This window comes from Panicum virgatum, chromosome 5N (genome assembly GCF_016808335.1).
Source record: "Panicum virgatum strain AP13 chromosome 5N, P.virgatum_v5, whole genome shotgun sequence".
Lineage (NCBI taxonomy): Eukaryota > Viridiplantae > Streptophyta > Magnoliopsida > Poales > Poaceae > Panicum > Panicum virgatum.
This window is the reverse complement of record NC_053149.1, coordinates 60,728,766-60,754,962: the sequence shown is the minus strand read 5'-3', so window position 1 is coordinate 60,754,962 and position 26,197 is coordinate 60,728,766. Positions and strand designations below refer to the sequence as shown.

General features: G+C 44.3%; 3 protein-coding genes across 8 annotated transcripts; 2 read left to right on the top strand and 1 right to left on the bottom strand.

Moving 5' to 3' along the window:
* Window positions 1-684: 684 nt before the first annotated feature.
* Window positions 685-8,911, top strand: LOC120673301 (transcription factor TGAL1-like). Of its 5 annotated transcripts, none has more exons than XM_039954075.1 (12): window positions 685-792; window positions 887-1,110; window positions 2,380-2,483; window positions 5,234-5,301; window positions 5,417-5,626; window positions 6,261-6,335; window positions 6,418-6,477; window positions 6,761-6,838; window positions 6,924-6,975; window positions 7,298-7,569; window positions 7,870-8,118; window positions 8,435-8,911. In XM_039954075.1, exons 2-12 carry the CDS (start codon window positions 1,079-1,081, stop codon window positions 8,579-8,581), a joined length of 1,347 nt encoding a protein of 448 aa, XP_039810009.1. In that variant the 5' UTR covers window positions 685-792; window positions 887-1,078; the 3' UTR covers window positions 8,582-8,911. The 5 variants fall into 5 exon arrangements, with proteins under 5 accessions (XP_039810009.1, XP_039810008.1, XP_039810012.1 ...); XM_039954078.1 differs by adding an exon at window positions 2,167-2,285 and having other exon boundaries at window positions 692-1,110; XM_039954076.1 differs by adding an exon at window positions 1,585-1,900 and having other exon boundaries at window positions 692-1,110.
* A 188-nt stretch (window positions 8,912-9,099) lies between these two features.
* LOC120673300 (dihydropyrimidinase-like) lies at window positions 9,100-12,626 on the bottom strand. Its single transcript, XM_039954073.1, has 13 exons — window positions 12,457-12,626; window positions 12,198-12,350; window positions 11,911-11,965; window positions 11,543-11,812; window positions 11,167-11,378; window positions 10,950-11,070; window positions 10,627-10,714; window positions 10,479-10,557; window positions 10,234-10,321; window positions 10,085-10,125; window positions 9,931-9,983; window positions 9,655-9,811; window positions 9,100-9,559 (listed from the first exon to the last, which is right to left on the bottom strand). The coding sequence occupies exons 1-13, from the start codon at window positions 12,592-12,594 to the stop codon at window positions 9,368-9,370; spliced, it is 1,647 nt and encodes a 548-aa protein (XP_039810007.1). The 5' UTR covers window positions 12,595-12,626; the 3' UTR covers window positions 9,100-9,367.
* Window positions 12,627-14,690: 2,064 nt separating this feature from the next.
* LOC120673299 lies at window positions 14,691-24,323 on the top strand. Of its 2 annotated transcripts, XM_039954072.1 has the most exons (10): window positions 14,691-18,696; window positions 19,675-20,470; window positions 20,720-20,971; window positions 21,069-21,160; window positions 21,250-21,324; window positions 21,450-21,556; window positions 21,677-21,732; window positions 21,904-22,054; window positions 22,720-23,022; window positions 23,194-24,323. In XM_039954072.1, the coding sequence occupies exons 3-10, from the start codon at window positions 20,807-20,809 to the stop codon at window positions 24,051-24,053; spliced, it is 1,809 nt and encodes a 602-aa protein (XP_039810006.1). In that variant the 5' UTR covers window positions 14,691-18,696; window positions 19,675-20,470; window positions 20,720-20,806; the 3' UTR covers window positions 24,054-24,323. The 2 variants fall into 2 exon arrangements, 1 of the variants encoding a protein (XP_039810006.1); XR_005674608.1 differs by lacking the exons at window positions 20,720-20,971; window positions 21,069-21,160; window positions 21,250-21,324; ... (3 more) ...; window positions 22,720-23,022; window positions 23,194-24,323 and having other exon boundaries at window positions 14,924-18,696; window positions 19,675-20,072.
* The last annotated feature ends 1,874 nt before the right edge of the window (window positions 24,324-26,197 follow it).

Here is a 26,197-nt window from a genome sequence, read left to right as displayed (position 1 = left end):
TGATCGTACAGTTTCCAGCTTTTCGTCAGGAAATAAAATCCAGACCAGATTGTTGTGACGTGGAGGATATGGTGGAGAATTGGAAACCGGTGGCGCTCCCGAGGGGGGTTAGTTGGAGAGATAACGAGGATTTAACAAATCATGGGAAACGGCGCAGAGGTTAGTACCGAATTATCAAGGGCAGGTGAGGAAATTTGCATCCAAAGCTCCTGATCGTCTGTGGCTCTCGGCCATGCCGCCCACACGGCACTCTTGCTGGTTCACCAAAGCAAAAATGCTGGTTCACCAAATCAAAAAATATGTACTCTCCGTTTCAAATCGTAGATCGTTTTAGCTTTACGCTGTACTGCTGTAGAAAGGAGACACAAGCGTAGTGTGACATAAAGCTTAAATTCATTTGCGCTCATACACCATTACATAGACATCACCGACCAACATTTTTTTGGAGGGGAAGGGTTAAATTAAGGGTTTCCGGGTTGATACACATGCGCTGCCGTTCACAAATGAACCGGGTGGCATTTGCAATTGACAAATCTCAAAACTCTGGCGCCTCAGCGCAGGCCACTGTGCGTGCTGAAGCAGCGGATGGCTCCCGCCTAGAGACTGGCATCGTCCAAACGTCACTCCTCCTCCTCCAGTGGCCGTGGGACTCACAAGCCAAGAAATTATTATAAAATGGCCGCAGTTCGAGGCATTGGCAACCTCTGCAGCCCCTGCCTCTGCCGCCGCTGGAGTGGACGGACTCTCTCCTCCATTTCCTCCTGACCTCCTCGCTTCGCCCAAACACAACCGGTTGCTTCCTCAACCCACTACCGCTCCCCCTCTCTTCCCTGTCAAATCGCCGAATTGATCAGGCCGTGAAAAAAAATCCAAGCTTTTTGGACAGGACCCTGCTGCTGCTGCTGCTCGTGGCGGTGCTGATATATCTCGGAGGCGGAAGCCGTTGCTGCTTCTTGTGATGGTTGTTTGGGTTTGCGAGCTTGCGATGAGGTGAGAGTTGCATGGTGATTGATGGTGGCCGATAGAGAGTAGGCAAGGAGGTTCGGCGGCGGCGGCGGCGGAAGATGCGGGCGGGGCGATGCGGAGCTTCGGGCCTCCTCAGCACTCCATGTACGTTCCCGCGCCACCGCTTCTCCATCTTCCGATGGTTCCTTCCCGTTTCTACCTGCTCGCTCTGTGGCTCTCACCGGCCCGTGCATGATCATCATCATATGATCCCTGGTTGTTGATTACTGCTAGTTAATTGATCATAGGACTGCGCAGCGCATGGATTGCGGTGGTGATTGCCGCTGCTTTCCAGGAGGAAAAAGCTGATGGCTTTCCTGATTAGATTAGACCTTCGCCTCATGTGCCGTAATCATTGGATTGTAACTTTGTTAGCAGTAGCAAGGTTTCTTTCTGTTGGCCTTACGCTCTGCTAGTGCAAGGACTAGAAGAAGCAATGATTTCCATTGATTTCCCATGCTGCCTCACTCACTGCACTGGCCTTACAGTTTGGCAGCTTGCCCCTGGTCAACTGTCAGGGGCTTGGCTTGTTGCCACTGATGACTGATCGCTGGACCCCATTTGCATGTCCCCAACCAGGGTACCGGAGATCATCGCAGTGGTAGGTCCAGATCTTGATGAAAGGAGAATAGGGCCTCTGAGGGCTGGCCATGGCCATGCGCAATCCAACTCTTTAGTAATATGTATATTGTTCGTTCAAAAAAAGTAATATGTATTTTGGGTTAAATATGGACTAACTAAGTATTCAGTGAAATATATATTTTTTTGCTAAGCCTTGTAGGATGCAGGCAGGGTCTTTGCTAGTCTCAATCATTGTGTATTGAAGGAATTGGTTCTGAAATAAATTTAAGTTCTTGTCTGTTACTATCTGCCTGCACCCATGGTCCCTTTGATGGTTAGTACGCACAAATCTTTCAACCCATGCAACTGAGGCCCCGTTTGGGAGGGCTTCTGGAGCGGCTTCACGAGCGGCTCCAGGTGAAGCCCTCCCAAATGTTTGTTTCGTAACTGGCTTTACGTGTGAAGCCGGTTCTGAAGCCATCGGCGGCTTACACAGACAAGGTGAAACCATGAAATCGTGGCTTCACGTGGCTTACACATCAATCTAACAAGTGAAGCTGTTTTGCCAAACATTTTCTAAAACGGCTCCAACTCCACCAGAGAAGCCGCTCCATCTGAGGAGCCGGAGCCAGAGCTGTTTTTGGAAGAGCCGGAGCCCTGCCAAACAGGCCCTGAATGTCATATTGAATAGAAAGACAAAACAAAAGTTACCTTGCATGGTAAATATATTAAATGCAGATCTTGTGATGAAATGTATGTAATCTTTTCATGTCCTGTATCTTGTTTAATTTTGGTGAACACTTCTTTTTTCAGCCACACAGATATGAACAGCATGCAACCTTCTCAAGTTACCAACTTTGGGGCGCTTGCACAGTCTGCCGGATTCCGAATAGAAGATCTTGCTAATCTTAATACTAGTATGTATTCAGTTCTCAGTCAAATATGCTAGAAATTACTTGGAATATATGTTCTTTTGTTGGTCTGGGAATTTCAACTTTTAGTAATGTGTAATTTTCTATGCTTTGGGAATATATTTATTTGCATCCGCCCTTCCATTTTTTTAATCTGATACCTAGCTGCACTTTATTATTCATTTATTGGTATGTTTGCTTACAATAATTACCAAAGATATCATTACTGGTTAGCATGTGGACATGTAAGCTGTAAAACTGGGATTACAATCAGGGTTTCCATTCCCGACCGGACCGGCCTAACCGCCGGGCTCCGGTACCGGTTTACCGGTCCGGTTAGGCCGGATACCGGTCGGAACCGGACAAAATGAAATTTGAATTCGAATTCAGTAGTTATACCGGTACGTACCGGTATGCCGGCAGGATAGTCCGGTATACCGGCCGGTTTGGCCGGTATACCGGTGTTTTCGGCGGTCCGGTTTTCAACGGTAAACCGACCGGTTAGACCGGTATACCGGCCGGTTTGGCCGGTATACCGGTAGTTTAGAGTAGTTTTCCGACGCTTGAAAAATGGATCCCCGGTGTGAAATAAAAGGAAATTTCGACATGAGCTATGCACATTTTAATGTAAATGACCATACCAAAGCAATAAGTTATAATCATGCATACAAATACAATAGTAATAAGCGTGCATACAAATACGGAGTCATACACCTATACACATGAAATGAAAGTTCAACGTAGGAATGGGAAGACCCTCATTTGGGTACTTGCCATCAATATCCCGTCCAGTGGGTGATGCGATACCTTCACCTGCAACTATATGAAAATCATGAGATACAAGAATGTAAGCTCATAGGTATCATTGCAATAAAAGAAAACTTACCCCACTTCTGTGTCTCCCTGACCGCGCTGATAAAGTATGGACTGTCAGCCTGTCTTACAGTAACTCCTGCAATATGGAAAAACTTTGACCAAGCTTTACCAATAGCTTCCTTTGCGTTCTTACCCTTCTGCGTCTAGGAGCCTGTATCAATCCTTGGTTGCGTCATTCCTCTTCTCCCACCAGCTGCCAAGTTATAGTTCTCCACCACAGGACTCTCCCTCTGCGAAGTGGACCTTCGAAACATCCTCTGCATAACATTCCCCCTCGTCGAACCACTACCCCCTCCACGCTCATATGCACCTCCTCTCTGTTCCGCCCCCGTCGAAACTCTGCTTCCACTCTCGATAGATCCATGGCACGCTGCACCTGGGCCTCCTCATCTTCTTCATCACCGGGATAGTTTCCCTCCGCTGCAGCCTTGTCCCGTCTCAACTTCTCTCGGGCCCGGTCAGCAGTTGCCTTCTTTGCCCTATCCAACTCACGCTGAAAGAATTCCCGCACATCAGGTGGCACATTCCTGCAATGGACCACTTCCGCCCCGCGCCCAGCCAAATGTTGTTTCAATCTAGTCGCACCACCTCCTCCTTTCTGCGTACGACAATAATTGCATCGCCATCCGGGATATAGATTTTCACCGTGTTCCCATACAACATCTCTGCCTGCCATTGTCTATCTGCATACATGGACAACAAAAACATATCATCTAATATTCTAACTCCTAAGTCATAGTGTCAAAAATCATCTAATACACCTAAATCAAATCTACAAAAAATCTACTACATGGTGCAAAAAATCCTAAATCCAAAAACATTCTAAATCCTAAATCTACCTAAATCTTACCTACATTCTAAATATACCTAAGTCATACACCTAAATCCTAAAACAAATCATCTAAATACACCTAAATCCTAGGGCAAAAAAAAATTGATACCTTTGCCTTCGGTCGGACCGGCTTACCGGACCCTGTGTCCGGCTAGCCGCTCTATCAGGCCGGCTTAACGCTCCTCCGTGCCGGTTTCGCGGCGCGGAGCTCCGGATGCGCAACCGGACCGGCTTACCGGTCCTACCGACCGGCCGGCCGCACGGTGGAGGCGGCTTGCCGGCTTCCGACGCCGGTCGCCAAGGAGGTGCGGCGGACAGGGCTCGGGGTGGGTGGGAAAGACTCTGGGGTGGCCGTGACCCCCCCAGCTCAGTTGTGGGCGCTATTAAGGTCCCCATTTGCGATGGGCCTTAATGGGCCGTCCGTTTTTTTTCTTTTTCGATTTCACTAAAAATGTCCCAAACTATACTTATTGAGCGAATTTTTGAGAAAGTTTGACACCATTAGATTCGTCACACCTTGAAGTATTTTTAGGAATTTTTTGGGAATTTTTCATTTTTTTGATTTCAAATTTGAATTTTGAATTTTGGCCGGTTTCATACCGGTCAGAACCGGAACCAGGCCGGTCCGGTTTGACCGGTAACCGGTCAAACCGGACCGGTTCCCACCGGTTCGGGTAACCCTGATTACAATCTGTATCTGACACAGCAGATGTGCCACCTTGCAAGCACTGCTGCCGTGGCTGTACACAGTAGCAATGCCTTTCATACAAACATTGGAGCAGTTCTATGGATGTGAATGAACTATTAACCTTTCTGTTGGACCCTGTTATTAAAACGACGTTTTCACGACGTTTTCACGACGTTTTCACGACGTTTTCTCTTGTGAAATCGACGTTTAAACGTTTAAAACGTCCGTTTAAACGTTAAAACGTCCATCGTTTCGTTAAAATCTACCCTCTATTCGTTTCGTCGTTTTATCGTTTTAATAAGCTTGCTGTTGGATGCCCATAGTTTAACAGATTTTTGTTTACTATTTTCTGATATCCAGGCACTTTGTTCAATCTGAAGACAAATACAATTAACAACAATCCTCTTCAGTTTGGAAGTTACGGAAAGGTATGTGGGCACAAACTGAAAATTCTGCTCACTTGTCAAAAGCCCATTAATTAAGTGATATCCCATACCTCCATCTATATTGGGAGTTGACACAGGTTTTGTTTTCTCTTTGTAGCCTATTTCTCCATCTCATATAAATACTACAACCACAGCAACAGCTGCAGTGAGAATTGACCCTCAGTCACTAGAACAGCAAACAGGAGCTCAACAAAATCTAGTGGCTTTACCAACTGGTAACATCGAGAACTGGGGAGAGTCAGCTATGGCTGATAGTCCTATGATTGACACATCAACAGATCCAGATACTGATGAGAGGAATCAGATGGTACCAACCATTCTCAGCTCACTCCTTTGTCGGTCTGTTTTGTCATAATGATCATGATACATGATACACTTGACGTTTGCAGAATTGTTCATACTCAGTTTCTGGAGGTTTCTGATGTCTTTGTGAAGAATTTTTGAACTTTGAACATGAATGTTTTGATATTCCAAATTTCAAAATCATATATATGCATAAATGCCGTCAACGAATTGTAGGCATTAATGTTCTCTTGCAAAGATATTATGGATGGGTCGTTGGGTCGTTTCCGTCAGAACGTGTGGTGCGAATGTAATTGGTTGTAAGCGGCACTTTTATTGGTGCCGGGTGTGGACTGTCTAGATCTTTGTTTTTTCTACCTTAATGAAATGATGCACAGTTCTCCTGCGTGGTTCGAGAAAAAAAAGATAATATGGATGATGAATTAGACAAAGCCACTGCATATATCAATACCAGTACGATTTGCTCCCAATCTTTGGTGAACTATCATAGATGTTGGTTGGTGTCTAGCTGCTGACATAATTCTTTTCACATTTTTAGCTTGGTGCATATTCATCATCCTTAACCAAGTAATCAGTTGAATTATGCTTGCCATTAACACACTTAATGGATTTATACTAAAGCATATTCTGCCTACCAGTTTGAACAAGGACTGGTTGCTGGCCCCACAGCTTCTGATTCTAGTGACAAATCAAGGGACAAATTAGATCAGAAGGTACTCTTGGCTCTATATTTATGATATATTGATCAATTAAATCCACTGCTGAAAATAAATATATGTGTTTTTACAAAAACAGACACTTCGTCGTCTTGCCCAAAATCGTGAAGCTGCCAGGAAAAGCCGTTTAAGAAAGAAGGTGACTTGGAACTTTACTGAACTTCCACTCCTGTCAGATTCCATTTATGTTGTGCCCTGATCACCCTAGTGTGGTATTACATATTTTTTTGCACATGAGCTCTATTATTAGACCATGCACCCAGACATAATTGTGTGCCTAGCTACTCATACAAGTGGTTGTAGATCCAATTAGCATTTCTATGTCTATGACCCTACCTTTTCCCCCCTTTTCTTCTATTTATCTTTTGTTGCACCATTTTGGTAGAATCGATTTGCAACGTTTCACCTCATTTTTTGATCAGGCGTACATCCAAAACCTTGAGAGTAGCAGACTGAAACTTACTCAGTTAGAGCAAGAGCTTCAGCGGGCTCGCCAACAGGTCTTTCTATTTCCATTCATAATTGGAAAGTTGTTTCTTGAGCTAAACATGTAGCACATGTATTGATCAATGTGTAATTCTTCAGGGTATATTTATTTCAACATCAGGAGATCAACCTCAATCAGCAAACGGAAATGGTAATACTACACTCACATGATTCTTTCTAGAAGTTCTAGGTTAATGTACAGGTACTGTGTACTTTGTGTAATGAGACTTGACTTCTGTGCCTGTTTCTTGGGTGCACCTTATCAGTTATGAGTTACTTTTAAAATAAGGTGGGCACAGCGAACAAACGAAACAAGCTACAGTAACACACTGCTTGAGCTCCCAAAGAATTATTGTAGCTTCTTTAAATTTAGAAGTTTACAGGCAGTTTTACCCTTGAAAACATTAGCAATTGTTTATTTGATTCCATTGTACTGCCAGTTCCCCTTTATGTTCATGTTCTCTGATCCGTAGGAGCTTTGGCATTTGACATGGAGTATGCACGCTGGTTGGAGGAGCACAATAAACATGTAAATGAGTTGAGGGCTGCTGTCAATGCACATGCTGGAGACAATGATCTTCGAGGTATTGTTGATAGCATCATGGCACACTACGACGAAATTTTCAGGCTCAAGGGTGTGGCAGCAAAAGCAGATGTTTTCCATGTGCTGTCCGGGATGTGGAAGACCCCTGCTGAGAGGTGTTTCATGTGGTTAGGTGGTTTCCGATCATCTGAGCTTCTGAAGGTACTAATCTGATGGTTTTATTCTGAATGCACGATAAGATTCCTAGACCTCTTGGCTCTTGCCGATGAACTCCAAGGTCCAGTCAATGGGAATTTTTATTCTAACCAAGCAGTTTTGCTTAGTGATTTTTATGATTTTCCATCTGAAAATGCCTAACTGCAAATCTGTTAATTGTTGTTTTTAAGTACCTTATACAAAATGCAAGATAATAAACTTCTACTTTTTTATGAGACAAACTTCTGACCAGTGCTCATGTTCTCGTCTAATTCTTTGAATTTTATACTAACATTACTGTTGCAGTTATTGGCAGGTCAGCTAGAGCCTCTTACTGATCAGCAGCTTGTTGGTATATCCAACCTGCAACAGTCCTCCCAACAAGCAGAGGATGCTCTTTCCCAAGGGATGGAAGCATTACAACAGTCACTTGCAGAAACTCTAGCATCTGGATCCCTGGGCCCTGCTGGATCTTCTGGCAATGTTGCGAATTACATGGGACAAATGGCGATGGCTATGGGAAAACTTGGCACCCTTGAAAACTTCCTACGACAGGTTTGTCATGCAAATCATGGCTTTGCAAGTTTTATAATACAGTATTATCTTTCTTTTACTTAATTTATTGGATACTGTTTAAGGCATATTGTGCAGATTATATGAGTTATGTACTTATACTTAAAAGCCATATCTCAAAGAACAAAATTGCTGGGCAGCTGATACAAGTTTACTCTGATTGAAATACCTCAATGACAATTGCATTATTGGAAAGGCTGATGGAATACTATTTTTTTCAAAATGTTGTTGATAGATAATGACACACTCCATCCATTTTTTAAATATATATAATTCTTTTTAACAATGTCATCTGCAGGCTGATAATCTGCGGCTACAAACACTTCAGCAAATGCAACGCATCTTAACCACGCGGCAATCTGCACGAGCTCTACTTGCAATAAGCGACTACTTCTCTCGGCTGCGTGCTCTGAGTTCTCTTTGGCTTGCTCGTCCACGGGAATAAATTCAATTAATTCATGATAGGATAATTTTAGGTACTCTCTAGTATGCCCATTAGTTTCTTCACATTGCTCATGTGTTGGTGCGTTATTTGGATCAGAAACTTCTCGTGTATGTGTTCAAGTGAACGTTCAGTTCATATTGTAGGTCATTATGGAATTATTGGGCAAGTTTGTAACAATTTTGGGAAAAAAACAGAGTTGTAAATAGATGCGGAATAATCTGAGATCTTATTAGGGGATGACATTGGCGGATATGATCCACAGACAAACCTGTGCAATATCCCTGTGACTGAGAGTAATACGGAGTGACTATACCAAACTAAGCATTTGAACACCTGTTTGCATTCCTCCAAAGAAATCACAGTACTGCGTTGGCCATCCTTCGTGAACCAAACGATAATCATGTTCTTTAGTATGTATTGGCATTCTTGATGAATATTATGAAGGATTTACCAGATGTTACAATGTCGGTGATAAATGATGTAACAAGATTATTATTGCATTATCATAAATGTCTGAATTCAAGTTTGGTGGTAGAAACCAGTTTTTCCTTTCATTTATTAGAATAGCAAGTTTCTAGTTGTACAAACTGACCGGAACTGGTAAATGTGTTCGATGTACATAGGCAAGTTAAGGCCTTTACCTATGCTGAATCTGAACTTCAGTAAATTGTTCTTTTTTGTATATACACATGGAACGAACGGCGTTCACATTGGAGCAGCTCCTCGAACTAGATGGAGCGAGGCATCGTTAAGCAGCAGTCTCGAACTAGATGGAGCAGGGCATCGTTAAGCAGAAGCTTTACCACGCTGTACAGGAGCTCGGAGGGAAGCTCTGTAGGCGGCATCTGACTTCTCAATGCCATCAAAGACGTAGCCAAAAGGCAGCATCCTGACGTATCTTCCTGAACCAGGAGCTATATTCAGCACACCATCCTCCCATACCACTCGGCCCCTTGATATCGTGACTTCCACCATTCCCTACACCAAATGAACACTCAGAAGTCGGATTTGAGTTCCATACCAAAAAAAGTTCCATACCAAATACTGTTGTTTAATGTGTGTGAAGAACTGACCTTTCCTTTCCTGCCTTCATATACATTTGTGTTGGACCTTGAATGGTGTGTGTGGGCACCCATCACAAAGCTCCGTTCAGGGTTTAGGATGATGATATCTGCGTCAGAACCTTCCAGGATTGCTCCTTTCCGAGGGTATATGTTGAAGATCTTGGCACTGAAAAGAGTTCAGTAATTTCTATCATTGTAGATTGGTAGTTGAACAATGCATTCGGACAAGACTAACTGGTTACTGCAAAAGTAAATCCTGGTTCCAGCAGAGTTAATATGTGATACCATTCCGTGCTTGTCACTCTGACATAATCGGTGACAGAAATCTTGCCGGTCTCCTGTAGAAATTGCATAAACATCAGAGCACAAGAACTGGCTACAGAACCTAAGGATTACTGATGCCGATTTCTTTTTAAACCGTTTTAAAAGCTGAACTTACCACCATGCTATCCCAAATTATATGCATCCGTTCCTCCAGACCTGGATTCAAGTATTCAAGGGAGAGATGTTACTTGACTAAAATTAACACTGAAACAGGACAAGATTACAATATTCACTTTTAGCAATTATTAGGTCCATAGGCCCTACCATTTACACCATTGGGAATCTTCCGAAAATCATCAGAGCCAAATGCTTTCTGTGTGGAATTGAATGTGCAGTGATCAGTACCTACAAGCTGCATAGAAACAAAGTACAATTAGATGCTTATGCGACTATGCAGGTAAGTAAACGTTGTTCAGAAATTAAAATACATTGATTATTTTCTAACAAGGAAAGTACAATTTTCAGTGGTGACTGACTCCACATTTTGGAGTATGCCACAAATGCGTCACCTGTAAAATTCCCGATGAAAGAGCAGCTTGGAGTGCTTTACTGTGCCCTGCTTCCCGGATTGGAGGACTCATCACATACCTAGAAGCACATATGAGATAAATGATATATAATCCAAAAAAATACTAGTGAGCTTATTTTCCAATTTACTTTGAAGCAATTGTGAAGTCAGGATTCCAAAGCCAAGAATCATCAAGGACTAGTCCAGAAACCACTGGTTCACCAATAACTCTCTGCCCTGCAAAGTTTCAGTTTACATTAACCTAGTCAAGCTGTTGAATGTTACTTAGTAAGTCTAGCACGATATTCAGTACATGACAAAATATAGAATCATCCAGTTCTCAGGCCCCGTGAGGTCACAAAAAACCAGGCAACCTCTGAAACCAGTAGCTCCATTTGAGAGTAGGAACTCTGGTATGGCTCCAAAGTGGAGACAAACCAAATAGTGGAAGAAAAGGTTTCAGGCAGCTCACCTTCTCTTTTAGCCTTGGCAATCTCCTCCATTGCATCAATGCTCATAACATGAACAACGTACAGTGGCGTATTGATGAACTTTGCTAAGCGGATAGCCCGTGCAGTTGCTTCTCCTTCCAACTGTGGTGAATAGGAAAATAAAATTATTTGACTCTTCCAGTAGCTTCATGTGAGTGAAGTACAAAAGTTCTTCAGTACAATAAAAACTTGTATTACAATTGGAGGCCTTGAGAGAGCATGCCCTTCTGGACCAGTTATCCCAAGGTCGATCATCCGCTGTTGTCCTTCGGCAACAGCATCCCCATTCTCTGCATGAACCATAGCCAGGGCACCAAGCGACTTGCATTTCTGTAGGCCTTGCAGGAGGAGGTCATCAGTGACCATCAGGGAACCCTTATATGCCATGAAGAACTTGAAAGAATTGATCCCTGCAATTGTTACAATGTATTCATTTTAGCATCTAACAAAATATCAATCGTGTCATTGAAGTTAATTGTAAAGCCACACAAAGGGGCAACTTTACTTCATGTAACAGTAATGCAATTTTTCTACAAAGCAATTATAAGTACAGAAAACCAAAATGCAGACTGACCATGTTCCTTAACCATGACTTCCATTTCCCTTGCAACCTCGTCATTCCACTTGGTAATGGCCATGTGAAAGCCATAATCCATGGCAGCATTTGCTGCTTTCTGCTTGTAGGACTCCAAGCCTGCAGTCAAGTTGCCGTTCACAGGAATGACGAAGTCAATGTGCATAGTCGTCCCACCAGCCAGTGCAGCAGCATGCCCACTGAAGAAGTCATCTATGGTCACGGTGCCCATGAACTCCATTGCCAAGTGCGTGTGAGGGTCAATTCCACCTGGAAATTCCCCCGGAAGGCTGATAAACCGAGCAACAAGTAACAACAGATTGCGTAAATGTTCACCGCATCACAGCAGTACTGCAGTAAGAAATCACCTGGCATGACATATTTTCCAGTTGCGTCGATCACCCTTACATTATCATCACCGACCTAGTAGTAAATGACACGATGAGTCGATGACAGAAGACTTGTAAACTGCGTGATTTTTTTGCGATCATAAACAATTGATTCTTCCATCATAGAAAAATAAAGAGTCAGGAATCCCGAGGCAGCGAGGCACTTGGCATCCATGAACATGCCATGGCTGCAAGTGGGAGCCATCCTCGAACCAAGTGGAACACTGGGATCTAAGCAATCTCGCGGAGGCGCGGCGAGCACTCACCGGGATGTTGGGCCGGACGGCGGCGACGACGCCGTCCTCGATGTAGACGTCGGCCTCCTCCGCCCGGTGCGCGTTCACCACCGTGCCGCCCTTGATCAGGATCCTCGCCCCGTCCCCTCCGCCGCAGCCGGCGTCACCCCCCGCCGTGCAGAACTGCCACCGGCGCAGCCGAATCCAGCCATGTCAGGCGACCCGCCAGAGCCTCCAAGCGTGCGACGACCAAGGGAAGGACAACGGGACAGAGTGGAAGCACACCCACCTCGTGCGCCGGATGAGACGCCGCGACGGCGACGGCGAGCAGCGGCAGCAGCAGGAGGAGGAGTCGGCGCGAGGGCGTCGCCATGGCCCGCGCTGCCGGCGGAGTGGTCGAGTGGAGAAGCAGAGCAGATGAGACCATGAGAGAGTCGCCGTGGCAGCTCGCTTGGCGTGGAGTGCGCGACGAGCTATTTAATTTAATAACAATCGAAAAGCAGCTCAGCGATTGGTGGGGGTATGGGGCGGCTCCGTCCCAATCTATTCGGATATTTCCATCCAAGCTGTTGGGCATCGACTACCGGCTCTGACGATCACAACACAAGAACCAATCGGCGCAAGTTCCCCGTTCATCGTGCTCATATCACACCACAATTTGGCTCTGCTCGTCAGCGTCACTGAGAGGCAGCCCTGCACGTGCCTTTGACAATCGACAGTCAGAAGAGTCACCAGCGAGAACACTTCGTTAGAGAGTATTATCCTCATCGACTGGACACACAAATCGACACGTGTTGCTAGGCCTGTGCAAACAGTCTCGGCTCTGTTTGGATCGAAATGCTAATGAGTGAAAGTGCTAAACTTAGCATTAGCTCATCCAAATGAAAGTGCTATAGGGTAGGCTAAATTTTAGCAAAGTTAAATTTTTTTTGCATGTGTGTATGAGCGCTAATATGTGTTAAAATTTAGAACTAAACTTTAGCTCCTCCAAACACTTCATCTTCGTCAACACAAAAGTAAACTCTCATTTTTTTAAGGAAATAGCAGGTGCTCTGCCTTTTCATTAATAGTAGGAAGCATGAAGAACAAAAACAAAAACAGGAACCAAAAGCACAACAAAAAAACAAACAACTAGCGCCGGCTACCAGAAGCGGCAGCACGAGCGCAACTAGAAAAGGGAAACTAATTTACAACTTGAACAATGAGCGCTGCACTCAGCGCAGCAACATCATGGCGGATCAAACTGGTTAGTTGTAAAGCATTGAGAGCTTTGTTGTCATAGAAACGTCGGCAGCGTTCCTTCCACAATTCCAGACGGTGTAGGTGATGATTTGGTTTCGTTCTTGTGAGTGAGACAGCAGATCTAACCACCATTTCTTGAGGTCTGTTGTTGTGCTCGTGAGGTTATGTTGTCCCGTCTGCTGCGAAACCAGGGACCAGACCAACTGCGTGAAGGAGCAGATGACAGCGAGGTGCAGGGTGGATTCTTCTCTCGTTCTGCAGAGTTGACAAATGGGGTTTGCCTGTCCACCCCTCTTGATTATGCGGTCTGCAGTCATTAACTTCCGTTGGAGGAGTAGCCACAGAAAGAATTTGCATTTGTTCTCCACCTTGAGGTCCCAGACCTTTGACCAGGTGAAATCCGGATAGGATCCGTGGAATTGGACTGCATATGCCGAACGGGATGAGTAGCTACCGTCTGCCGTGGAGTTCCACCTTATCTGGTCCGGCTCGTGATTGAGTTGAACCGTCTGGAGCTGCTCCCATAGGGACACAAACTGATGAAGCTGGGCACTAGTGCTGGTGGCAAGCTGCAAGCCACAGTCATGTTTTTTCGCCAGGCTAGAGCGAAACACAACGGAGCAATATCCATGGGAGCCTGCCCACTGAGCCATCTGTCTTCGCGCCATTGCCGATGCTGATAGAAGTGCAAGCTCTGAAAAGTGCGAGGTCTATCTGTGTTACTCGCGCCGGAAAGCCCGACCACGGTCGCGCTGAGTCTGTCCATTGGAACCAAAACCATCGGAGTAAACTGTCTCATCACATGCATAGATTCCCAGATCCACAGGGTCATGGATTTGATCATGGTACTACTCCGGAACATCACAAAGAATCAACATTCACCGGGGCGAACGTTTCAGCAAAAAGAAGAGACGCAGACCCTCAGAACTGAAACTAACAGGAGCGCGACAATGGGGGTGCTGCAAAATGCTCCGTGATCCCTGGAACTGGCACCACTTCCTCTGGCCGCCACAATAATCTTGACGCCTTCTTACACTGCCCCCACAGCAACTCTGCAGAGCTAGCTACACGTCGTCACTGCTTTATGCGCAAATATGAAGAAACCAAATTTTCTCCTCCTCCAACTTCACTCTAGGGTTGTAGAACAGACCAGGAATTTAACACTTTTTTTTCAGAGACACTTCGACACGAACATCAATGAGTCGATACTGTCACTGAGGATTGAGAAGTCCACCGAAGTAGCATATACAAATGACGAAAGGTTAGGTATACTATCTACCACCGGAAGCTCCCTGCTCCCTACGAAAATCAGCTGATTAGCTGTCCGCCTGTCCCCTTCAGCAAGTCAAAAACTAGCTCCCCCAGTCCTTTCCTGCGGCTTTAAACGAGGGAAGCTTCCTCACTCACCAGTCACCACTTACCAACATCCTGTTCAACGAATCTGCATTGAACTATCACCACTACTCCACTAGAACTTCTTTTCTCGGAAATTTTCAGATAGTCTTCAAGAAAACCTCTGTGCACCGTGCTACAGAACAAAAAACCGACATGGGCAAGGAGCAGGTTGCTTCAATCGTACGGAAAAAAAAGTTGCGGACGACCTTTCCCATCAGAGGAGCAGATTGTTTACATATCTTGTTTCCACATGGACGAGCTCCACTTGCTAGTGATGCTTGGAGTATCGAAATTGAATGGAAAAGGCCATCCGCCATCTTCAGGTCAACATGTCAACACACGCTTTGGCTCTCTGGGAGTGTGAACACCTTTCAGCTTTCCCCCACTTCATGCTTCCAACTAATAATTGAAACAAACCAAGATTCAGGCAAGGAGAGAGGAAACACTGAAGGTCTGAAGCATACTCCCATGGCTGCAGAAGCAATTTTGGGAGCCTTCATGCAGATCCTCTTCCAGAAATTTTCAGAAGTAGCTCTTGATCAGTTCAGATCTTATAAAGGCATCCAAGGCAAACTAGATGCCCTCTCTTGCACCCTCTCTCAATTGCAGGCCTTCCTCGACGATGCAGAGGCAAAGAAGTTGGCAGATGCATCTGTGAGGGGATGGCTAGCAAAGCTCAAAGATGTAGCTTACGACATTGATGATCTACTGGACAGCTATTCAGCGAAGAGTATGCACCTGAGGCAGAGGCAGAGGCAGAGGCAGATGAGGCTTCCCACAAAGGCAAGTGTCGGTTCTCCCAGCTCTTTCTTGCGTAGGAATCTACATCAATATAGAATAAAGCAACAGATTAGCAGCATATTGGCGAGGTTGGAAAAGATTGCAAAAGAACGGGAGACTATTGGGCTCCAGATGTTAGGCGGAATGAGTAGGTCTGAGACCTTAGAGCGACCGCAGACGAGTTCCCTTGTAGACAGTTCAGCTGTATTCGGCAGAGAGGCAGACAGGGAGGAAATTGTAAGGCTTGTGCTGTCTGACAGTGGACATAATTCCTGCAATGTTTGTGTCATACCAGTTGTAGGCATGGGGGGCCTTGGTAAGACCACTATTACACAGATTGTGTACAATGACGAGAGAGTGAAAGAACACTTTCAATTGAGGATATGGATTTATGTTTCCGAAAGTTTTGACGAGAGAAAGATAACACAAGAAACTCTTGAGTCTGCTGACTATGACCAATCCTTGGCCAGTACTAACATGAACATGCTTCAAGAAACACTACACAGAGTACTACAGGGCAAAAAGTATTTGCTTGTCTTGGATGACGTCTGGAATGAAGACCGTGACAAATGGTTCAGCTATAGAGCGGCTTTACTTTCAGGAGGTTCCGGAAGCAAGATAGTGGTAACATCACGAAATGAGAATGTCGGCAGAATAATGGGAGGAATAGAGCCCTACAAGCTACAACAACTATCAGATGATGATAGCTGGTCTGTATTCAAGAACCATGCATTCAGGGATGGTGACTGCAGCATACATCCAAAGTTGGAGGTGATAGGCAAGGACATTGTAAAGAAGCTGAAGGGACTACCTCTTGCATCAAAGGCGTTAGGGAGTCTCCTCTTTTGCATAACAGATGAAGAAGAGTGGAAGCACATACTAAACAATGATATATGGGAACTATCAGCAGAGAGGAATAACATACTGCCAGCTCTACGGCTAAGCTACAACCACTTGCCACCACATCTCAAGCAGTGCTTTGCGTTTTGTTCTGTGTATCCCAAAGATTACATCTTCAGGAGAGAGAAGTTGGTTAAGATTTGGCTAGCACTTGGTTTCATCAGGCAATCTAGCAAGAAGAGACTGGAGGATACAGGCAATGGATACTTTAATGAGCTACTAAGCAGATCTTTCTTCCAGCCTTACAAGGATAACTATGTCATGCATGATGCAATGCATGACCTTGCTAAGTCTATCTCCATGGAAGACTGTGACCAATTTGAGCATGAAAGGAGACATGAGAATGCTATCAAGATCCATCATCTTTCATTACCATGCAAGGATGGCAAGTGCATGCAGTCTGATCCACTTTATCTTTATAGGAAGTTAAGGACACTAATCATTATGCATGGACACAAGTCTAAGATGTCTCAACTGCCTAGTGGTGTATTTATAAAACTTCGATTTATTAGAGTGCTTGATATGCATGGAATAGGTCTTAAAGAGCTACCAGAATCTATAGGAAATTTGAAACAGCTGCACTTCCTAGACCTCACCAGTACAGAAATCGAAACATTACCCGAAACTATTATTCAGCTCTATAATCTGCAAATACTGAAACTGAGTGACTGCAATTCACTAAGAGAAGTGCCAAAAGGCATCACTAAGCTCACTAACATGCGGCACTTAGAGGCAAGCACAAGGCTATTGTCCAGGATACCTGGAATTGGAAGTTTGATCTGCCTCCAGGAACTGGAGGAATTTGTTGTCCGGAAGTGCCAAGGATACAAGATCACAGAATTGACGAACATGGACCAGCTTCATGGACAGCTTTCAATTCGTGGCCTTAACAATGTAGTTGATGGACAAGAGGCACTTGTAGCAAAGCTGAGGACCAAAGAACATCTTCGAACTTTACACCTCATATGGGATGAGAACTGCACAACAATTCCTTCAGAACAACAAGAAGAGGTCCTAGAAGGTCTTCAACCACATCTTGATCTCAAGGAGTTAATGATCAAAGGATTCCCAGTGGTGAGGTTCCCTAGCTGGCTGGTTAGTTCATCTCTTCCTAATCTGCAAACCGTTCACATATGTAATTGCAAAAGCAAGGTTCTTCCACCTCTAGGTCAACTTCCTTTTCTTAAAAATCTCGATATAGCGGGAGCAACTGAGGTCACACAACTTGGACATGAGTTCACAGGATTTGGTCAACCAAAATGTTTTCCAGCTTTAGAAGAACTCCTATTGGAAGACATGCCGAACTTGAGAGAGTGGATGTTTGATGATGCTGAGCAGTTGTTTCCTCAATTAACTGAACTTGGTATTTTCAGGTGCCCAAAGCTGAAGAAGTTACCCCCTCTTCCATCAACGCTGACATCGTTAACTATATATGAATCTGGACTCGAGTCACTTCCGGAGCTTCAAAGTGGAGTCAGTCAATCTTCTCTAACATCTCTGTACATAAATGATTGCCCAGATCTAACATCCTTGCGTGTCGGCTTGCTTGCATGCAAACTGGCAGTTCTCAAGAGTCTAACAATAGCCCACTGTGAACGGCTAGTTTCACTGCCAGAGGAGTGTTTCCGTCCTCTTATATCACTACAGAGCCTGCATATCTATGAGTGCCCTTGTCTGGTGCCTTGGACAGCGCTTGAGGGAGGCTTGCTTCCCACTTCAATAGAAGATATCCGTCTAAACTCATGCTCTCAATTATCATGTGTGCTTCTAAACAGCCTAAGATATCTTCCTCATCTCAAGCATTTTGAGATTGCTGACTGCCCTGATATCAGTAACTTCCCAGTGGCGGGCTTACCTCATACACTTCAATTCTTGAAGATATCATGCTGTGATGATCTCCAGTGTTTGCCTTCAAGCCTGTATGAAGTCTCCTCACTCGAAACACTATTCATTGACAACTGTCCTGCAATTGAAAGCTTGCCAGAAAAAGGCCTTCCCAGTGGGCTCAAGGAACTCTACATTAAACAATGCCCCCTAATCAACCAACGGTGCAAAGAAGGCGGGCTGGATCGAGGCAAGATTGTTCGTATCAGAGACATTGAGATAGATGGAGATGTTATTGTACCTGATCAGATATAGAAGGTGGAACTTTTGCTCAGTGATTTTGATGATGCACAACAAAGGCTATCATCTCCAGTAACATAACGAACTGGTGAGAGCACAACCGTTAATATTACAAATATGAATTTTAGATATTTCTTGTTACTTGCTTAAAAATCTCAACATTAACAGAATGGTTAACTAAATTAGGAGGAATGAAAGAAACTAGACTGCAAAACATTTCTAAGAGAAACATTCTACTTGCTCTTGCTTTGGCAAATCCCCCAGTACAGTAGCTTGATGGTAACTACTCCCTCCGTTCCAAATTGTAGGTTGTTTTGGCAAATCTAGATACATAATTTTAGTACTATGTATCTAGACATAGGGTATATCTAGGTGCCTAGTAAAAACTATGTATCTAGATTTGCTAAAATGATTACAATTTGGAACGGAGGGAGTAGCTGCTACCAAGTGGGTTATGATCATGTATGCATATGCAGTATGCACATATAGCAATATAACAAAAGTATGGACTACAAGAATACTGTACTGATAAGATTGTCAAGGACCATAGGTACTGCTACAAAATAATTGAGTTCTTTGCGGAATTTTAATATACTCATTAAAAGGAAATGGTAGCACACATAATCTGTAATCTAGCTACAAATGCTTGTACTAAAGCTAAGAGCTACCATGCAAAGCATACTTATCCAGGCCATCACTATCTTCTATCTAGCTGCTTATAACATTTTGGCCAATTTAGATCATAGTCCACCACTTTATGCAATAAATTTTAAAGTTTAAAATGTAGTCGGCCTTTTATTCCAATATCCTTTGGTTAAGAAGTGTAATCAAATAAAAACTAAATCCATCTCTTTATAAACCTGAAAATCGAAGTCACACTAAAGCAATTCAGGCTCGGCCCAATAATTTTAAAAGAACGATCTGTTTCGTATAGTTATTATGTCTCGCAAACATCTCATTCCAATGATGTAAATATAACATCTAGGTGTCCATCTCATCACATCAAATTAACACGAATGGAAGCAGGAAATTTGATTTAGGGTACTTACTTGCTGATACTGGACAGGGTGCACCGGACAATGCGAGCAGCGGAAGGAGGACGCCGGCAGCACTGGTGGTACTAGCTCCGGCGTCGCGAACGCGGTCGCCTGCGCGCATCCGCCCCGGCGAGGTCACGCTGGCAGGAGGGCCGCACGCCGCTAGAATGTGCCTGGGCCTGGGCGGCGGTGCTCCTTAACTCCTCTGGTCAAGTTGCAACTTGCAGAGAACACCCTACCTGCTACCAACGCTTACATTGTGGTCCCACGAGCCAGTGAGTCAGGCTCCTGCCTAACCAAAACTGTGCGGCCCCACCGGCCAGTTGCCAGGCAGTGGCGGATCCAGAGGGTAGGTAGACCCAGGAGTACCCTGGATTTGGCCCAAAAAGATTAATAATATGGCCCAAACTCAAGAAATGAGCAAATAGCCCACTAATGGCCCAAAATACATCTGCTCCCCTAGGCCTTGACCTGACCGAGAGGCGCATCGCCATAGCCCATAGCCCATAGCATTACGTATTTACGTTGTTGGAGTTCGCGACCTGCCCACCGCGCCTCTTCTTCCCAGGCGCTGAAGCGCCGCCGCCCCGCGCCCGCCCTCCGCCCTCCGCCTTCCTTACCTCCGCGGCCCCTTCTTGCTATCCTCCTGCTGCACCTCCTCCGCCTGCGCCGGTCGCTGCTGCCGTGCTCCCTGCTCTCCCTCGCGGCCCCGCCTCGGAGTGCCAAGCTGCCGCCGGACGGCCGGAGCTAGGGTTTCGGCCAAAAATCGCTGCGGCCAGGGCGCCGGTCGGTTCGCCGTCTTCGTTTCTATCATCTCATTCAGTGGTGAGCTCTAATTTCACCTCCCTTTTCATTTTTGCCCAATCCAATTTCTACATTTTTGCCTGATATGTAAATTGGATGTTATCTGCTACTGCTAGTGTTGGGACTTACTGTGATGTATGCAAGTTTCTAAAAATATTTTTGCTACGTGTACCTTGGTTTTAGATAGTTTATGTTTGTATGCATATTTTGTACTTGTATACCATATTGTGTATTGGATTATACTGAATTGCATGTTTAAAAATTGCTCAGGACTACCCCAGGTTTGAATGCTGGTTCTGCCACTGTCGCACGGCGACAGGTTTAGTCGGGTTCAGACTCTCGCTTGTCTCGCTTCCCATGGCGGCGGCAGAGGTGGCGCCGGTGCCCGAAGCAAGCGGCTTCTATGCTGGTGCCGGCGGCCTCTCCACCGGCCGGAAGCTGGTGCCGTGGTCGAGCTGGGCAGAATGGAGCTTCGTGCGCGACGGCCTCTTCTCTCCCTTCCCCGCAGCCGCTCTTCGCAGGGTAACAAACACCCTCCTCCCCATAGCCCGAGAAGCCCCCGTCCCGATTTTTCAGCACAAGGGTGTGATTTTTCTGAGTGTTTCGTTGATTGGTTCAGATCGCTGCGTGGCGGAGCAGGGGCTCCGTCGTGATCCCCGTGGACGTTACCGCAGCCTTCGTCGAGATACGGCTGCGGGATCCCTTCTTCCGGTAAGATGTTTGTAGAAAGTTTGAAACTGTTTGTAGCTCCAAAATTTGGGTGGTTTTATATGCCATAAGCTGTTCGCTCTTTCCCCTAGGAGCGGATTAGCTGGTGATGATGCCATGGAGTCAGAGGAAATGCTCGTGATGCTGTACAGTATGGCAATCATGAGGTGAGGAAATTCTCACTGCAATTATCATCTTGTGTGTAATACATGCTTTTGTTTTATTTTCCAGAGTTAAACTTCGACAAAGTACAACAAACATTTATTCTCTCCTTTTTTTTTTCTACTGCCAGGCTTGTAAATGGTTTTGTGGAGAATCAACATAAGAAAACTGGCCGTTCAATATCTGAACTAGCTGAGGCTGTTGGAATACCACGAGTTCTGGTGGACATTCGCCATGGTTAGAAGATTTTGTTTCTCGTGTCTTTTTAGTTTTTACATCTGGTTATATTTGATTACTTGTTTTAACTGATTTTCATATGGTCATTTATGTCCTGATGATTGTTTATGCTGCATGTAGAAAGTTCCCATCGCAACCTTCCCTCCCTGCGACTGTTACGCCTGGCAAGTATTAAGGTAAAATGAGTTTGCTATCGTCTATGAGATTTCCTGTCATATAGTTCTTTCACTTTGCTACCAAGTGCTGTTTCGTGGTTCTCATATAATTTTGATAGTTCTGGGAAATTCGATTTGTTCCTTCACTTCTTAGTCATGATATTTTACTTTATAAGATAAAATTACTTTCAGGCATTTGATTGGTTGAAGTGTATTTACTGGGATCGCCAGACTAATTCCATTCCTGATGTTCAAGTGGAACTGAGGTCAAGATTGCATGAGATTTCTTCCTTTCTGAAGGAGAATGATTCAAAAGAATCAAAATCAGGTTCCAAAAGGAAACGTGAGTATCAGCAGCTTATAGGTAGAACTGTGATTGAGCCAGCCACTTGATCTTGTTTGGTGCCGTAGGACCTTCTGGTAGGCCTGGTTAGAGATGCATTACCACATCTCGAGATGATAGTTCATTATTATTTGTACTTGATTTTTTTTCATTATAGTAATTAGAAACCTCATAGGGACAATTTTCCATCGAAAACATAACTTCAAGGAAAGACAAATGGAACCCACTTTCCATGAATATGCAAATCTAGAAATATAGATATTCAGTCCATGAAATACAGTTCTCAACTGACTTCTCCAATATGGTTTGGTTTGGTCAACATGCATTGCACTTTGCAAGGAAGATTAATGAATTTTATATGCACCTTATGATAAATTTTGAATTTACTTATCTCTTCCATTAATCTGAACCTTTTCTTACAGTTGTATAACTGTATAGCTAAGCATCCTCATTTATTTATTACAATCACATCATCTACTTTCTTTATATTCTTATTGGGAATGTGTGATTGCTACCATCTGTGCATGTCAATTCTGCTTTAGTAGTATTTACTACTTATAAGAAATGAGTAAAGTGCCATTATCAAAGGATATAAATTGCTGTCAAGGGAATAAATTGTCACAACCAAGACATCTCACTATTTGTGTGTTACTTCTAAATTGCAGGTTCTGAGAAACTGATTATCAAAGCCATAAAGTACACTCGACGGCTATACTATGCTTGTCCCTTTGAGGTTGTCTCTATTCTACTGGATCATATGCAACTGGATGCTCCAGAGTCCCCTGAAAGCAGTGACATGCAAGAAATTCATAGTTTGGGTGTTTATCACTCATCTGACACTCAAATATCAAACAGTGATATGAAAACTATCATAATGAAACTTTCAGAGAAAGAACCAAGATTGTTGCTTAGTGTACTGAAGTTAGTAATTGAAATGATCGAAGCCAAGGAAGAACTCACAAACAAAGGTACTTTGAAATGTATCATAATGCTTTCTGCAGAAATTAGTCTGGTATTTCCTATGAATTGCTTAACAACCCTGATATGCTGTCTACACTTGATGTTAGTTCTCCATTCAGTCCTGTAAAGTACAATTTGTGCTCCCTTGTTTCTGGCCTTATTGGTTGTTATATTTGTAGGTGAATCTTACGCTTTTCAACCAGTTGGGCCATCTAAAGTGAAAAGGCTATGTTCCTTGGTTCTATGGCTTGTCAAGAGCATAAAAGAGCTCAAGGTTTCAGGCTACATTGGGCTTGTTCATGAGATAGGAGTACTTTCTTCAGACAAGAATGCAGTTCCTCGTTTTTGCCTCGCAAAACTTCTACGGAAGTTACTGAATCTATCCACTCTAGGTGAAAGATGTATCATAGATGCAGCGCTGCTGTTGATTGAGATGGTCAACAGTAACAGTGTGAAGGAGAAATTGAGGAAACTTCCTGTGTTGTCTTTGCCTAGGTTTGCTAAAGTTTCTTCCCTCCCACAATCAAGAACCGAATGCAATGAACAGGGATCACTTGAAAAGGCAACAGAGATGCTGGAAATGTTCAAGTTGCAGTTGAAGGGGCAGAAGAATGCATGCTTTACAGAAACTGGCACCACTGAAGGACCATTCAACACAAGCACACCAGAGAAACATAATAGATGGTCTGTTGCAAAGTCATGGACTCCCTGTCCAATAGGAACAATACCCTGCTCATTTAGTTCATGTGTTGTTCTTCCTGCCTTAGATGTTGTGGATCATGGACTGGAGGTTGCCACATTAGAACAGCATGGACATTTTGAGGAGGTTGATCATTCTGAAAGGTTTGAATCCCAGTCTGATGAGTTGGATGATGAAAGCATTCTGAAAATATCAAGATCATCACCAGAATATGATATTTCAGATATGCCAGAATTGACCTCCCCTTTGAAGGGTAGATTACTGGTTGGTGGTGTTTGGGAAAAGGTGTCTGAAGAGGAGTTACTCTTGATAAAATCAAAGATGAAATTGTTGTTGTAATATCATCTAGCTAGATTTATCTCTCAATAGTCAATTTTGTTTTGAGACAAATTATAGTGCTGCCTTGGAGCCGAGAAAGCAGTGCCCTTTCCCCCACATTTGTTCAGTTTCTGCAGTATTCATCCTATTTCTCATATTTTCATTTTGTTACTATTTCATTTGCCCTAGAGAGAGTGGGTGACTAAGCCTTGAAAACTTGGTTTTCCTCTAAACTTGTCATAGAAATATAGAATACCTGATCATCAGCTACTTATGAAAAGTTGATCTTTACCATGGCCCCCTGGATAATGTATTAACTTGTACATCTTGCCATTTCATTGTTTTCAATGAGAAAACTAATCCATCCACAATGCGGAATGCCCTTGCGATTCATCTTCCTCAGGTAACATGGAGTCATGGATACATCGCTGGCACTCAGGTAACAAGGAGTCATGGTTACATCGCTGGCAGCACAAAATATGCAAAAGACCTGAACAATATGAGTTCAAAATGAGCCTCATGAAGTGCAACTCGTAGCTCTGTGGTTCTCGTTGCATCTTATTCCTACTAAATCTTCCTAAAGAACGTGCAGACCGGCGCGGCTTCATTTCAACCCCGCAATCATTCTGAGTGGAAGTAAGCCGTCCATGTCTTCTCTTCGTTTTTCCCTCCTGTCTAGCTTGCACTTTATATATGCATCTCGTTTCTGTGCTTTCTTGGTCACTCACTTAAAGAGGTTCAACCGTCCAAATCTTCAGTACTAAGACTTGACGAGTGTGAGTGCATATATAGCCAGCCAGCTATCTGCAACCTTACAAGAACGGATTAATTCTTTCTGGTGGAGCTACTCATATCCATGTATGTTGTTTGGACGGCTGCCATCCGTATCTCTGGTGTTGAAAAGAACACATGAAATGTTTGGGCTCGAACTGCTCTTCTTGTTCTTCCGGATGCGTCTTGCAATTCAATTTCCTCTGGCACATTTGCCCTATTTCTGAGTGAATATATACTAGAGGAGGAGATTCGGTTCGGACGATCATATATTGAGTTCAACACTGTTTACATTGCTACTGATTGCCGCAACCCCTTTGTTCTTTTGTCGAACGGACTACAAGTCAAGAGAACACTATAATAGTGCGAACAAAACTACAGAGCAACAAACTACCCAACTCAACTCAGCTCAGCTCAACTTAGCTCAGCAAGAACTTCGCTGAAGTCCCGATGCATCCCATTCCTATCTGCCAATCGGCCGGCCAGCCTCCCACCCAATGACCCAACGGGACAGCTCGATCTACAAGTCCGAAGAGGAACCTTCATTTGCATTTTCTTTTTCCATCTCAGCCAGTGTAGCTAGCTATTTACTGGCGAGTGTAAGATGCGCGGAAAGTGCTCACAACTCAGAAGGCAATAATTGGTATATTAGCTGCATGACTAGTTTGGCTTGTCCCTTCAACTCGAGGTCTCGAGTTCCTAGTGCATCCCACTCCCAGCAGCATGCAGCATTGTAGCTAGCCTGCTCTGCACTACCGCAAGGACCGAGAAGGCAGCTCGATCTGCTTCCTTTTCTCTCAGCTTTGGAGAGACGGGGGATCGAGGCGCGGTATATATTGTCGGATGTTTGATTTGAGTAATGGGATCACCTACCACCTTCCGAGTCTTTAAATGTTTGGTTGGTTTGGGAATGAAATGGGTTCGTTGATCCATCGCTACCTCATCATGCCTCACAACAACCACATGCACATGATTAACAGCCTATTCATCAGCTATCCTAGCCAGTCAAGAACGCCTGCATTATTTCCGTGGCAGCATGATCATACTTGACAAAAACTGAACTCCATTTGCAGAAGGTTTCTCCCGCCTTTTGGCCAACCTGCGAGTGTAGCCAGCAGTGGTCGCCGCGCTACTAAATCCCACCACCTCGTCGAAGTCGATAGCAGCAGCTACATATATGCACAGCCACGGCCGAGTGGGAACTGCGAAGAAGCCACGAGACCCGAAGCTGCTTGAGATTTGTGTTGGGTTCGTTCGGCTCCAGCTGGGAAAGTATTGGGTGAACACTGGGGCAGGTGCACACCAGTTTGCAGTGTGACTTGTGTAAAATAAGGATGACTTGTAACGACGATTGCGTGGCTCAATAGTAAAACCTCTATCTTAAGAGTGCGGTT

Excerpts from the sequence above, each read along its gene's own strand:
- LOC120673300 (XM_039954073.1), bottom strand. The coding sequence starts at position 12,594 with ATGGTCTCATCTGCTCTGCTTCTCCACTCGACCACTCCGCCGGCAGCG. Across the intron at positions 12,351-12,456 it reads CGTCTCATCCGGCGCACGAG|TTCTGCACGGCGGGGGGTGA; the intron begins GTGGGTGTGCTT and ends CGCCGGTGGCAG. Across the intron at positions 11,379-11,542 it reads AGTCATGGTTAAGGAACATG|GGATCAATTCTTTCAAGTTC; the intron begins GTCAGTCTGCAT and ends TAACAATTGCAG.
- LOC120673301 (XM_039954075.1), top strand. The coding sequence starts at position 1,079 with ATGCGGAGCTTCGGGCCTCCTCAGCACTCCAT. Across the intron at positions 1,111-2,379 it reads GGGCCTCCTCAGCACTCCAT|CCACACAGATATGAACAGCA; the intron begins GTACGTTCCCGC and ends TTCTTTTTTCAG. Across the intron at positions 7,570-7,869 it reads GATCATCTGAGCTTCTGAAG|TTATTGGCAGGTCAGCTAGA; the intron begins GTACTAATCTGA and ends TTACTGTTGCAG.
- LOC120673299 (XM_039954072.1), top strand. The coding sequence starts at position 20,807 with ATGGCGGCGGCAGAGGTGGCGCCGGTGCCCGAAGCAAGCGGCTTCTAT. Across the intron at positions 21,325-21,449 it reads TACAGTATGGCAATCATGAG|GCTTGTAAATGGTTTTGTGG; the intron begins GTGAGGAAATTC and ends TTCTACTGCCAG. Across the intron at positions 22,055-22,719 it reads ATCAGGTTCCAAAAGGAAAC|GTTCTGAGAAACTGATTATC; the intron begins GTGAGTATCAGC and ends TCTAAATTGCAG.